The sequence below is a fragment of the Denticeps clupeoides genome, chromosome 3 (assembly GCF_900700375.1).
Source record: "Denticeps clupeoides chromosome 3, fDenClu1.1, whole genome shotgun sequence".
In the NCBI taxonomy this organism is placed as follows: Eukaryota; Metazoa; Chordata; class Actinopteri; order Clupeiformes; family Denticipitidae; genus Denticeps; species Denticeps clupeoides.
This window is the reverse complement of record NC_041709.1, coordinates 1,062,208-1,075,609: the sequence shown is the minus strand read 5'-3', so window position 1 is coordinate 1,075,609 and position 13,402 is coordinate 1,062,208. Positions and strand designations below refer to the sequence as shown.

At 47.0% G+C, this 13,402-nt stretch overlaps 2 protein-coding genes across 5 annotated transcripts in view; both read right to left on the bottom strand.

The window, feature by feature from the left end:
• rabgap1 (RAB GTPase activating protein 1) overlaps window positions 1–13,402 on the bottom strand; it is a 55,558-nt gene that overhangs the window by 17,183 nt on the left and 24,973 nt on the right. For all 4 annotated transcript variants that reach the window (XM_028970949.1, XM_028970950.1, XM_028970951.1 and 1 more), the window contains 2 exons: window positions 869–982; window positions 133–207 (listed from right to left, as the gene is read on the bottom strand). In XM_028970949.1, the coding sequence (XP_028826782.1) occupies window positions 133–207; window positions 869–982 (189 nt within the window). The remainder of the gene's footprint in view (window positions 1–132; window positions 208–868; window positions 983–13,402) is intronic.
• On the bottom strand, window positions 7,243–13,344 carry LOC114785150 (probable G-protein coupled receptor 21). The gene has a single exon (XM_028970953.1). It carries the CDS (start codon window positions 11,678–11,680, stop codon window positions 10,658–10,660), a length of 1,023 nt encoding a protein of 340 aa, XP_028826786.1. The 5' UTR covers window positions 11,681–13,344; the 3' UTR covers window positions 7,243–10,657.

The window sequence follows — 13,402 nt, the reverse complement described above, 5'->3', positions numbered from 1 at the left end:
TGTGCTGAAACACACATATAAAGCTGGGAGTGATTTATCACGGCTCCACAGCTGCCCCGGAAGACAGTGAATAGAAGTAACTTGGTGTGTGTGTGTGTGTGTGTGTGTGTGTGTGTGTGTGTGTGTCCTTACATGCAACAGCAGCACAGCTGCAAGGAAGGACTGGCCCTGGCAGTACCCGATCTCCTCATCGTATACAGAGTACGCCTGCGGAGCAGAGACACACACATCAACGATCAATTCATTGGTGGAAGTGGGAAATCAGGCCAAACGCTCATTTCTGGACGCTGTGAACTCAGCGAACTGAGTGGAAGAAAGATTACTTGGTCAATACAAAGGAGCCCGAGCCGCAGGGCTCTGGCAAAGCCAATACGCTCAAGCGGTAGAAGAAGGGAAACGGGGCGAGGGGGAAGTTAGCTAGTGCATTATTGAGAGGCACCTTCAGCCCATGAATTATACATGCACGGCTCCAACACAACCAGCCAATTACGAGCCATCAGCCTCCGCTCCTGCTGAGGGGAGCCGCTGAGCAGAGCCGGATTGGCGTCAGAACCTCGCAGCTACACCTGTCTGCCACAGCGCAGTCTGCATCCTGTTTCCTTGTCTGGAGTATTTACTAGTTTGAGTTCTTTTAAAAGTGTCCCCATGGTTTTCAATACTCATTAGGGCATTGAAAATATCAATTGCATTAATTGCATCATGTGAGTAGCACTATTTAAATGTCTAGACATGGTTCAAAGGGCCATTCAAAAATAAACACTTTATTAACATATTAACCCTTGGTACTTGTTTCTAAAAAAAATGAATATATATAAAAACATTAATAATGCACCCTCCCTTTAAATCACATCGTAAGTGTGCACCTCACCTTACAAATCTTATACAGAGAGTCCTGCCCATCGCCGCCAGTGTCTTTAAAGTAGTCATGTGCTGGGAACGTGCGGTTGATGTCTCTGGTAATGGCGCTGTCCTGGGGAGATTCCTGAGGCAGGAACAGAGGGGGGGACAAATAGAGCGATGAGCGTTTTCAGAGTCATTAGGAGGGCACTTTTCTGCAGACACAGGACGTTTGCACTGAAAACCGAACACCGCTGGGGGCTTGACATTTTTCTTTTGGAGGGGGGGGGACTGCAAAAGCTCACATCGCCGCCAGGGGGCAGCGTAACGCATCACATGACACAGAGCCACCCTACAAATACCCAAAGCCTATTCCGGTCATGTCTACTGGTACACTGTGTTCTGGTCTCCAGGGGACGCTGAGCCCTCGTTTAAGGGTTGTGAGTGAGTGTGTACGTGTGTGTGTGTGTGTCTGCTTTTCACACCCCCAGCTGTTGTGTACTACGGGCAGGTGCTCTCATATGTCCGCAGGCGTCCTGCAGGTGAGCCAGGCCGTTGTCGTGATTTGACCCGACTGCAGTGAGAAGCGAACATCACAGTTTCAGCATGTGTCACGTAAAGTGCAACCTGCTGCAGTCCCAACGGAGCTAAAGGTCTTCAGTAGTTCCACTCATTAATGTTTCTGTTGACAGATGCCTCAGTCCAGTAGCAACTAATGTGCAATGGCAGCATTGAGAGAGTAAAACGGAGCAGCATTTCCTCAGTGAACACAGTAATCAGGCCAATTTATTTGTCCAAAAACAGCCGAGTGACGCAACCTGAGTAAAGGGTGCATCACATGCCGAATGCGGCTAAAATGCCACGCATCTTCACATGGTCTTCAGAAAAAGACGGAAGGGGGGCACCACACAAAACCGACTTTCAGTACAATAAAGAGAACGGTTGTGCGAGGCCATACCTCAGTAACGGACGACACATGACCCACGCACACCAAGGACCGTCCTCAGAGTCCCTGTCAGCGGTGTAACACCCGCTGTGTGTGTGTGTGTGTGTGTGTGTGTGTGAGAAGAGACGCAAGCGCTCTCGGGAGATCATTCCAGCCAATTTCCCCCACTGCTAAATCCATCCAATTAAAATCCTCAATTATCCATGAAACATTTTCTAAATAAAGATGAGTCCGTTTAGAATGGGGAATATTTTTGGTTGCTGGGTTTAAATCAAAGGAAATTTAAAAGGTCACAGCTCCTCAGAGCAGAGGAGGAAAGACAGACACCCGCCATACCTTTTCACGTGATTTTTACTGCCAAGTCTACCTTAAACACAACCTACAGACAAACGTCCAACATACAGACTTATAAAGACAGAAGGAGGAGAAGGGAATGGAGGGCGACTTGTGAGCCTGAAGCCATGGCTCAGTCACATGGGCTCCAAAGCAGATGCCAGACCAGGCGGAAGTAACAAACACGGTTCCACAGTAACCAAACGCATGACCTACGAAGCCAAAAAGCTGATCTGTCGGTTTGTTTTTTCTTGTGAACGTGTTTGGTTGGTCTTACTAAGATACAGTTGCAATAACACACACACACACACACACACAAGGTGTACAAGAACAGGGCGTTCAGACAGCCCTGACCCCTAATCCCCTGTTGTGGTGATTTTTCTTCACAGCAAGGTGACACCCCACCCTGCTCCTAACCAGATCTCTAAACCCCACCCCCATAACACACAAATTGGTGCGGTCCATTGCACAAACCCACCCTCTGCCTCAGCATCCGATGTAAAAAAAAAAAAAAAAAAAACAGTAGTAGGAAGGGCGAGGCAGTGATCCGTGGATTTAATCCATCATTGTTGTCATCATCATCATAATCATCATCATCATCCTTCTTCTGCCCAGCACTGCAGCCTAATTACCCTCCACAGTCGCTCATTACTGCCAAATGAACAGAGACAGAAAAGGAGAGAACTCTGGTCACACTTACATGTTACCATCTTAGTCGGTGAAGGGCCTGAGGTCACACTCCGACCCCACTGTTTCTCTTGACAACTTCTTCCTGAGCTGCTGCTCTTCAGAGGATCCACGCCTCTGAGAAGAAATGCTGCTACACACTGACACTCACGCATCTACACTTGCAGACATTGCACTAATGCACACCTTCATGATATTATATATATGGCCCAGAAGGGTCAACCCAAATGCATAAGCAACAACATGAATACATGAAAAGCCCCAATGGAAGTTACAAACACTGGAAGTTACAGACACCGTGTTCATATGTCAGTCATTTATTACTATAAGTAAGTAAAGTGCACGAAAATGTTTTAATGCCTGTAATAATGAGCAATGTTATTCACAGGGATCAAATATTTCATGCAATACACAATATTTCATATATGAACAGAGTTTCCGGAACTTCAAGAGGGTGTAAATTCCATTGTGGCTTTTGTATTCGTATTTGTGTTGACTCTTCTGGGCCACCATATCTTACTCTATTAGCAAATGTTCTTCTGATATCGATAGAATTCTTTACTACACCACCTGTACCTGAATTTTCTGAATTGTACATACATTTTATAATATATAATATTTACAAAGTCCATTGTTTATTTTCACACTTATTTTTATTATTATTACTGCTAAAATTGCAAATTTTGTTGAACTATATGCTATGACAGGAAAAATCATCTATAATAATGTACCTGTTATCCTCCAGAGCAAATTAACAAACAGATACATGATGTTTCACTCATACACAGTCAGACACGACCACTTAACCACGTCACCGAATTAGGAAACTGGAAGAAACACTACTCGTATTTCAAAACTACCCGTGTGAAGTCAACTAAGAGTTAACGACCAAAAAGTCAACCTGTCTAGCTGGTATCCAGCAGAGCTGTGGGCCCGCGTGTGCTTCATCAGCACTGACTCCATATTTTATTCATCAGACTACAGCACGGGTTGAACGGTCTGCTTTTATAAGCTCTGCGGCGCGTCACGTCACCCGGCACACTTGTCTAAACCTGCCCTACGATATTTTACCAGCAAACAAAAAATACATTTATGGCATTTAGCAGTTACAGTCAAATCAGGGTTGAGTGTCCTACTCAGGGGCACAAAAGTAATAAAAGTATCTGTGGTGATCGTAGGTGGGGCTTATACCACTGATTAATACGATCCCAAATGTGTGTAATTATCAGAAATGACCACTTTCCCTGGATAGCTCCATGCAAAAAAGGGAAGACTGCATTTTCCCGACGTATTGATTTATTCATTAACTGCCTGATTCATTTCTGCTGAACACGTTCTTTTTTTTTCTCAAAATGTAAATTTCAGCTCATTTCAGGTCACACAAATTTTCTGATCAGGTCATATGAGTTCATACCACACGGCTGATCAGCGTCTCAGGGCAAAATAAACCGAAAATAAACAGAATTATGGGTCATACCCTTTGCCTTATCTTATAGGGCTGTATATTGGCAATCACAATCACGATACGATTAAATCACGACATATTGTACGACATATGCAATATTCTCCAGTTCACTGAAAATGTAAAAATTCAAGTTGAAATTCAAGATGCTGTCATCAGTCTGTCATGTTTTTTGATTTCACTCTGCCTGAAATGCCAAGCGGTAATTCAAACTACCCAGCTGTGCAGCGCCATCTACAGAAGTGGAGGCTGTAGTCTCACGCTGACTCCTCCCCCTGCAGACCTCGCTAAAGAAAATACTCGACAGCACCACCCGGTGGACTAAATCAGTGTACCAAAATATTGATATTTGATGTCCCTGTATTGATACAATATCACAATATAACGTTTTATAGATATTTCTAGATAGATAGATATTATCTCATCCTTTGTGCTGATCGACTTGACCAGACATTTTGTTTACAACATACTGGTTGCAGAAGAGTCAGCGAGTGTCTTTCACCACGTTCACATCTATCACAATACCATCGCAGAGAACGGTCCTCCCACACACGGACTATTACAGAATCTACAGGGTGGGCCATTTATATGGATACACCTTAATAAAATGGGAATGGTTGGGAATGGTAAAAAATGGGAATGGTAAATTTAATGTGTCACATGACCCTCTTCCTACTGAAAAAAACAAAAGATGGATCCAAGATGACCGACTTCAAAATGGCCACTATGGTCACCACCCATCTTGTTTGCCCCCTCACATATACTAATGTGCCACAAACAGGGCGTTACTATCACCAACCATCCCCATTTTATTAAGGTGGATCCATATAAATGGCCCACCCTGTATGTTAATGTGGACAACATCATGATCATATCTCAAGATTCTCTGCAATGGCCTCCCCTAATGGTCACAAGATGTGATTTGGAAGATGATCCAACAATATTTCCTACTGGCCATTTCCCAGCTCAGTGGACTCCCTGCATTAACCCAGTTCCGTCCCTCAGGTGAGGCAATTTGCACAGTCACGGGTGTCAGGCGGAGACCTGAAGTGGCGACAATACTGAGACGGAAAGCCCAAACGTGGAGCAAACAAACACACGTCTCCGGACTGGCTGTGAGGAACCGAGAGCAGCAGCAGACAGCGGTGGTGCCGCTGCTCAAAGATTAATTACCCCTCCGCTCTATTATTGATGTCCTGTTTATCTGGAACAGAAAAGGCACTAAATAATGTATTCGCTCTCGAGCAAACACACAGTCGCGTCTCGGCAACATGACAGACAATTCCACATACTACTGACATGCCACCAATCACATCGTCCCGCAGAACCACCACTGTCCCATGTTCAAGCCCAGAGAGTGGAGTGGACATTAGAAAGCTGGTGAGAGTGAGAGGGTCTCAGTGGTCTTCCAGTCAGTGCTGGCAGGCAGAAGCTCACTTCAGAAGTGACGGTGAGGCCTTCAGGACGTCTCTACTCCAGATGTTGAGAAGGAGTCAGAACTGTGCCTCACCGTCCTGGGAAACTCATGGAGGAAGGACGTGTATTTCTGTGTATACCTGACGTGGGGGCTCTGGTTAAGGTCTGCCAGTGATGGGGGCTGGATAATGATCTTTGTTTATGTTCTGTGGAGCTCAGACAGGTTATCTTCAGTCTCGACCCCCCCAAAAAAGAATGGGTCACATAAGTGCAATTAACAGGCTGTTCACTTGCGTGAGCTGGGAAACCAAAACACACAGAGGGGCTTCGGTGCTGGGGGCAACAACCGGCGTGTGTGTGTGTGTGTGTGTGTGGGTGAGTGAGAAAGAACCGCTGTGTGCCGCAGGGGTGGGGTTCCGCAGGAAACGCCATACTTCTTCTGCACCATTGTTTACTGTCGCCGTTTATTCGGACCAACAACAATGAGCAAAATGGCATTTTGTTTTTCTTTGCAGGGGCCAGATTATGAAACTCAGCGCAGTGTTGAGGAGTGGAAGGGGTGTGTGTGGGTGCACTGGTCAACACACACACACACACATAACTAAAGTGCCCCCCCAACTGCCATTCAAACAAAGGGTGAGGCAATTTCCTCAACATTCTCTCTCTCTTAAACACACACACACACACACATTCACACTCACTCAAGATAAAGTACAAGACTAAAATGTACCCTAATTACCCCCTGATGGTGCCTGATGTGTGGAAGCCGGCTGAAACTATTTAAGTACACAGCTGTCAGTCATACCGGCAGAAGTGTGAGTTTTACACCTACGGACAAGTCGAGGGTCAGTAGGGATGGAGGCTGGATGGCTGGATCTGAAACACACACATTTGCCGTTGGGGGGACTATTTTAATACCTTTGCAAAAATAAGTTTTAAACAACCTAAATTAACCACGGTCTAAATGTGCAATGTATTATTTCGTATTATTTTTTTTATTTTTGTCTGTTCCTATTAGATATATGAAGCACAGTAAGACTGACAACCAAGTTAAGACGCAGCTTGTTCTATATTCTGTATTGTGGTAAAAGTATGAATATTATTAAGACTGCAGCTGGGGACATTTTGAGGATCCAAAATAGAATTCCTGTAAAAAAAAAAAAATAATAATAATAATAATAATAAATGGTGCCCCTGGCATGCATATCTGAGATGTGTGAGGACAGACAGCTGTCTTCAGACTCAGCCGGAGATGTGATTTCAACACTGAAGACAGTTCGCTGGAGGACAAACTTCTGACTTCAATTTTCATAATATTGGAACAGATTTTTATATCATGCCATCAATTGTGCTGCAAGTGCAACAGGGATTTCATTTTCTATTTAAATATGGAGTAAATCCAACAATTACACTATCTTTGGAGTGTGTGTGTGTGTGTGTGTGTGTGTGTGAGAATTCATTATAATCTTCTTACAATTAGGTTCTAAGTCTTGTACAAACTGCAAAATAAGATGTTGAGCAGGGGATACAGCAGCAAACTCAGATACTTATGATGAGATAATTTATTGTTCTTTTTTTCTTGTCAGTGCAGATATAACAGAATATAAATATACACTTGACATACATGACATCTTCAGCGCAGGTGGGGTACACAGGCACCCAATCCTCCACGCTCCTACAATACAGACACTCATTTCTTTTTAGGAAACAACATGTTTTTAAAAAAAGAAGAGGATTCCCACAATTCCACTAGATTCAGTTCAAACAGAATAATTCATGACCTAGCGGGGTTCCAAAAAAAAGAAATGAAGATGCATCCGCTGCATTTTCTGGGACGTTCTGGAGCAAGAGAGCTGTGTTTGTAATTTGTAATGCTCTGGCCTACAGCCAACTGGCCATAAAATAAACGAGGGAATGTACGGGGGGTAAGAGCACGCTTCTGAAGCCAGAGTGCACTGGGGAGGCCGTGTTTGTGTGTGTTAAAGACGGGCGCATTATGAAACTTCAGATGGATCACTGTACTCACTTACTGAGAAAGCACATTCAAACGAGAAGAAGTTGATTAAATTACGTATATTTTAAGTAAGTACGTCCTATCAAAGAATCCAAAGACACTGAGACACCTTCAAAATGAATATAGTTGGGAATGGGATGTAAAATTTGTAAGGCGTGAGCGTGTGAGTGTGGCCGAACGTTCCCCAGCACTGAGGCCCACCACGTCCCGAAGCCTAATATGGCACTGAGGAGAGCAGGTCACCGTGGGTGACCGGGTCCCCCGAGACCGCAAGTTCTCGGCTCTGTCCGGCTTTCAGAATTTGAGTCCGGTTTTCCCACAGGAAAGGGGTAAAAGGGCTCTGGCATTAGACAAGAGAAAAAGAGAGGAATGTATAAAAAGGAGGGGAGGAATGAGGAGGGGGGACTTTGGTCTTTGGCATTAAAATGTCCACAAACTTGCATCAGCACAGAAACCTTTCACCCATTTTTGCTTATGACAAAAGTACCAAAGTACCAAGACCACAGACACAAGACACCAGGAACATAATCCACCGACTCGCCCACAGATACCAGTAAGAAGCAGCTCCATAGGAACATGCAACAACCAAGAGCAAAGGGCCTTCTGACACCAACACGCTCCCAGAACCAAAAATATAAACACAATACCGTCTCAGTACAGCGCTCAAGAACCCTGACTGCACGGGCTCAGTTTCTGCCACGGGCTCGAAACGGTAATTAATACAGGAAGAGTTGGGCAGCTAGTGGGACAAAAGTCTGGATTATATAAAATGGACTTTTTTTTTTTTTTTTTTTTTAGAAACAATGCAGCGCTGCAGTTATTACAGCCTTAAAATAAACTGTTTTTTGCTTCAGTAAAACCAGTTTTGCCCCCAGCATCATACACCGCGCGGGCTGAAAATGGCTAATCATTAATATTGACATAAGAAATGACCCATCGACTCTGAAGCCTTCACATTGTACACACTACAAAACACAAAAACAACTTTAAGAAACATGTGCCTTTGTACCCCCGAACCATGCAAACACACACACACACACACACACACACTGAATGGTCTGAGTGTCATGTGCACCCTATAAAGTGAAGTCAAATAGCCTAGATGAGGCTGGCACTGGGCTCATCTGTGCTACCATCTAAACACACACACCAAAAACCGCCTATGGCCAGAGTGCGTTTTTTTTTTTTGCTCCTTTTTTCACACAGCTGGAACACTTTGGCCCGACAAATGAAGAAATAAAAGCCCTTTTCTATTGTGTGCGATAAGTTGTGTTTATCGGCTGGGAGTAGGAAAATTGCACCACTTCCTGCCTCACATTGGAGCTTTATGCTCTGGAATATGCAAGTACATTTTATAGGGCAATATTATTCTAAACATGCGTGAGGAGGAAAAAAAAAAAATTCCATCAAGGAACATTTCTAACCTCAACAATAAATAAATACAATCTCCAGGGGAAACACAAATCATGTTACTCTGGAGTTCAACCGTAGTCTGACACACTATTGCATTGGATACAAAGTTAAAGGCAGAAAAAGTATTTCGCTCATCAATTTAACAGTAATTTTTTTAATGATCTAAAATCTCATACAAAACAGATATATGTCCAGTAAATACAGCAGGTTTACTTTGGTCTACTGGGAGGACGATGCTAAAGGATCTACAACATGACCTCATGTTATAAACAGTACCGTTCAGTACAGAGCACAGGGACACGGGCACCAGTGACGGTGGGTAGAGAGCCGCAACGTTGCAAGATATGTACAGCGCCAGCTCAGAGTCCATGTTTGCTTCCACTTCGATTCCACTTGGCTTTAGTCACCACTAAACTGGTGCTTAAAGAACCAAACAGATGCCCTTCCTTTACAGTGGCACTCTGTGCCAAACAGCCACCCTACCTGCTGAGAAACCTTCCAATCCCGCTCCCTCACGCCCTTCCTCTGTCCTCAGTCTCTCATATATATATATATATATGTGCTGTTGCTAAACGCAGTAAAAAATAGTCCAATCATATTTGTCTCTTTAAATAAAGTGTCAATGTGACAACAATTAAGAGAAATCACAAAAACAACTGTGATTTACAATGAAAGTCTTTTTAAAATGACGATGTCCAACATGTGTTTTTAGCACCTCGTGATTAAGAACATCACCCCTCTTCAGATGTGTATTTGGCCAGAACAGGAGATGTGCACATCAATTAGTAATCATTTTAGCGCTTTCTTTTTCTTTCAAGGGTAAAGACGTGACAGTCCTCCACCACAATGCATCCACCGGTGAAGACCAAAGTCTTCATAGAGGATGCGGATCTCTGACCGGAGGCGGCGTTACATAATCCCTCCCCAGCATTACTCCACTAATTGGAAAAAAATGCAAATGCGACATTTGAGGAAACAGTTTGAGATGAACACATGTGATCATCTCTCTCTCTGATGGCCATCAGTGATGGTGCCGAGACTCGATCCTTCGTCACTCTCCATCAGCACAGGGCTTCAAAGCACTATCGGCAGGCGGGCGGTGAGCCACGAAAGAGGAGGTAAAACACATATGTACAATAGAGAAGAACGCTGTGAAACGACACCATCAACCACAGAGTTAAAAGCAACAGGACAAGCAGCAGCATCGGCAGAGAAGAGACCACGAGTCAAGCCATTCTGCCTGAACTTCTGCACGTCCAGACCTCCAGACGGCTTCAATCCAAACACACTCAAAGCACCGTTAGCACTTAAAAACCAAAAAAAAGAAAAAAAGAGCAGACATGGCTCTGTGGTGACAGCAGAAGTGTAGAAATGAAAATGTCCAAAGGACCAGTGGAAGCCCACGTTCTTGTATTTACAGTCTCCCATACCGGCTCCATACTTGGAGGACGCCTGGGCCCTTCCAATACCCACGCCTGGCATATACACACACACACACTTTTCCATAGAAGTGCGTCTCTCCCATACTCAGGACGGGTCCTGACGACCTTCAGACGTTGGCGGCCGCGGCTTTGGGGGGCGGCGGGGGCTTCTTGGTGTCCACGTTCCTCACGCAGATGGAGCACAGGCGCTTGAGGCCCTTCCGGAAGGCGCTGTTGGACAGGCTGTAGATGAGGCAGTTGCAGAAGCTGTTGCTGATGGCCAGCCAGGTGGTGAGGAAGGAGGCCGCCGGGTGGCGGTAGATGCCGGCGCTTTCCAGGAGGAAGTAGAGTATGTACGGCAGCCACAGGAGGTAGAAGACGCTGGTGATGCGGAACAGCACCGTGGCGTAGCGCTTGTCCGGCCCGCCGCCGGGCTCGGGCTCCTGGGGGCCGAAGCGGGCCCTGCGCTCGCTGATCTGCCGCGTGTGCTGCCGGCAGATCCGGAAGATGTGGGCGTAGGTGAAGCAGACGGTGAGGGCGGCGGGCGCGTACAGCGCCGCCACGATGAAGGCGGTGAACAGGGGCCGCGTGGCCCACTCCGACGCGCACCACTCCACCACGTCGCCGTGGTAACCGGGCTTCCCCCAGCCAAAAAACGAGGGCAGGAATATGAGGGCGGAGTAGAGCCAGATGAGGGCGATGCAGCCGCGCAGCCTCCACGGCGTCACCAGGGCCGCGTACGACAGCGGCCGCGTCACCGCGACGTACCGGTCCACGCTGACGCAAGCCAGGGACGCCATGGAGACGCTCTTCAGCACCGACACCATGTAGCCAAACACCTTGCAGATGAGCTCCTCGTCCAGCCCGCTGAGATGGTCCAGGAGGGACAGGGAAGGGATGAGGCAGCTGACCCCGACCAGGAGGTCGGCGTAGGCCATGGTGCGGATGAAGGAGCTGGTGGTGTGGTGGTTGAGCAGCGGCGCACAGTGGAAGACGAAGATGACCACCAGGTTGCCGGAGATGATGAGGACGGTGAGGAAGAGGATGACGGTCACTTCCAGCAGGCAGGTGTGGAGAACCTGAGAGTACCCCACGTCCAGGAGGCAGAACGGCGGTCCACTTGCGTTGCCCTCCAGCAGAGTAGAGTTCATCTTGCTGGAGGAGGTACGGGGGTCGGGCAGAAAGGGCTGCTAGCGCTGCAGAGGCTGGCTGGAAGGCTACTGCCCCCCCAGGGACAAATGGGGGACATGCCCATGCTCAGCTACTGCCATGTCAGCAGCAACGTGAGCTGCCAATCAGGAGGACAACCCTCTCTCTCTCACGCGTGTGTAGTCGTCCCCGCCAAACGCAGCTGGAACTGGGGTGGGCCGGGGCTGAAGATGCCGGACCAGGACGTACCAGCTCCGCTCGCCGTCCCCTCTGCTGTCCAGCTCGGTGGGGGAGTCAGAAGTTACTCTGATTAGAGAAATTCCTGATCGATGGAGGAGTCCCGTCCAGTCGAGACCCTGAGGACCGGAGACTGCGCCACAGACAGCGTAATCCCGGGATGCGGCGAGTTCTCGTCCCAAAAGCAGAATGAAGCGGGACGGGACGGGAGATCAGCCGGAGGGGGGGCGCGAGTCGGTGGGGGTGACTGGCATTTCAAACAGAGAGGTGCCCGCGTCTGGAATGGGAATGAGGCGCGGGGAAGAGCGGCGCGATGCAGCGAGCAGCAGCCTCCCTCCCACTCTCCCTCGCTCTGCCGCAGCAGTGGCACACAAGCTCCGCCCACCGCCGGCTCTGACCAACCAGTGGGGAGGCATCCTCTCCCCACACACTCCTCTTTTAAAAAGGAACACAAGTGGACACACACACACACAAAAGCTCTTTTAAAACACACATGCAGCTACTTTTAGGTCTTTGTCTTTCACACAAAGTTCTCATTCTCCAGCAAACACTCCCATACAGACCTTATTTCCTTTCTTTTTTGGGGGGGCTACAACCTCGTTCACACAGCCTCGTTCTCTCTCTCTCGCTCGCCCTCTCAAACATGCAGCAGGGGGTAGGTTATTGCTCGGCTCCCAAGTGAAATGTTATGCCGAGCCAGATTAGCCTACAGGATATTGCAGAGCGCACTTCAACGTGTACATATTCCCAGACATTCCATAAACACCCAACACACTGGCAATGCTGCCACTTCACAAATGAAAGATGATGTGCACCCCGTCTGATCGTTCTGGGAAATGGGGGGTTGTGTGAAAGAACTGACAAACTGGAAGACCTGGACAGCGTCCGCCTCTTCACTTAACAGTTCTCTTGTCTCTAACGTCCATCTCAGCCATAACAGTCCATCTCTGTCCAGTTCTGGCGCATTATCGCTCCCTCAACAATCACCCGTCCTTTAACTACACCTCATCCTTGTGAATGTGCGCTCACACACACACACCTCGGCTCTCAGACACACACTCGTGCCTCCGCACACCTCCTCAGTCTGGCACACGAGGAGCTAAAAATAGCCCTGTCTGAAAGGTAGGGGGGGGGGGGGGGGGGGCAGCTCACCCATCAGATGGCAAGAAAGAGAGGGAGAGGGAGGAGGTCATGGAGCTCGGCTGGGTAAGAATGTGATCTCTTTCCTGATCTCCGCAGTTTGAGCAACAGATGTGCAATGCCACATCTGCATACGTCCAGCTCAGCGCTCCCAAGTCTCATGCCGAATACATGCACGCATACGCGCACATCAATAATTCAGCTACAGAGCAATAACGTCACCGCATTATTTGAACAAAAAAATCAATATGGCAATATATAGTGATAGCGATATACTGGTGATACACAGAATACATTTATACAGAATTTTTTTTGTTTAAATAATATTTATAAGACAAATCATGCTT

What these genes read in the sequence shown, in the direction of transcription:
- LOC114785150 (XM_028970953.1), bottom strand. Translation starts at nt 11,680, where the DNA reads ATGAACTCTACTCTGCTGGAGGGCAACGCAAGTGGACCGCCGTTCTGC.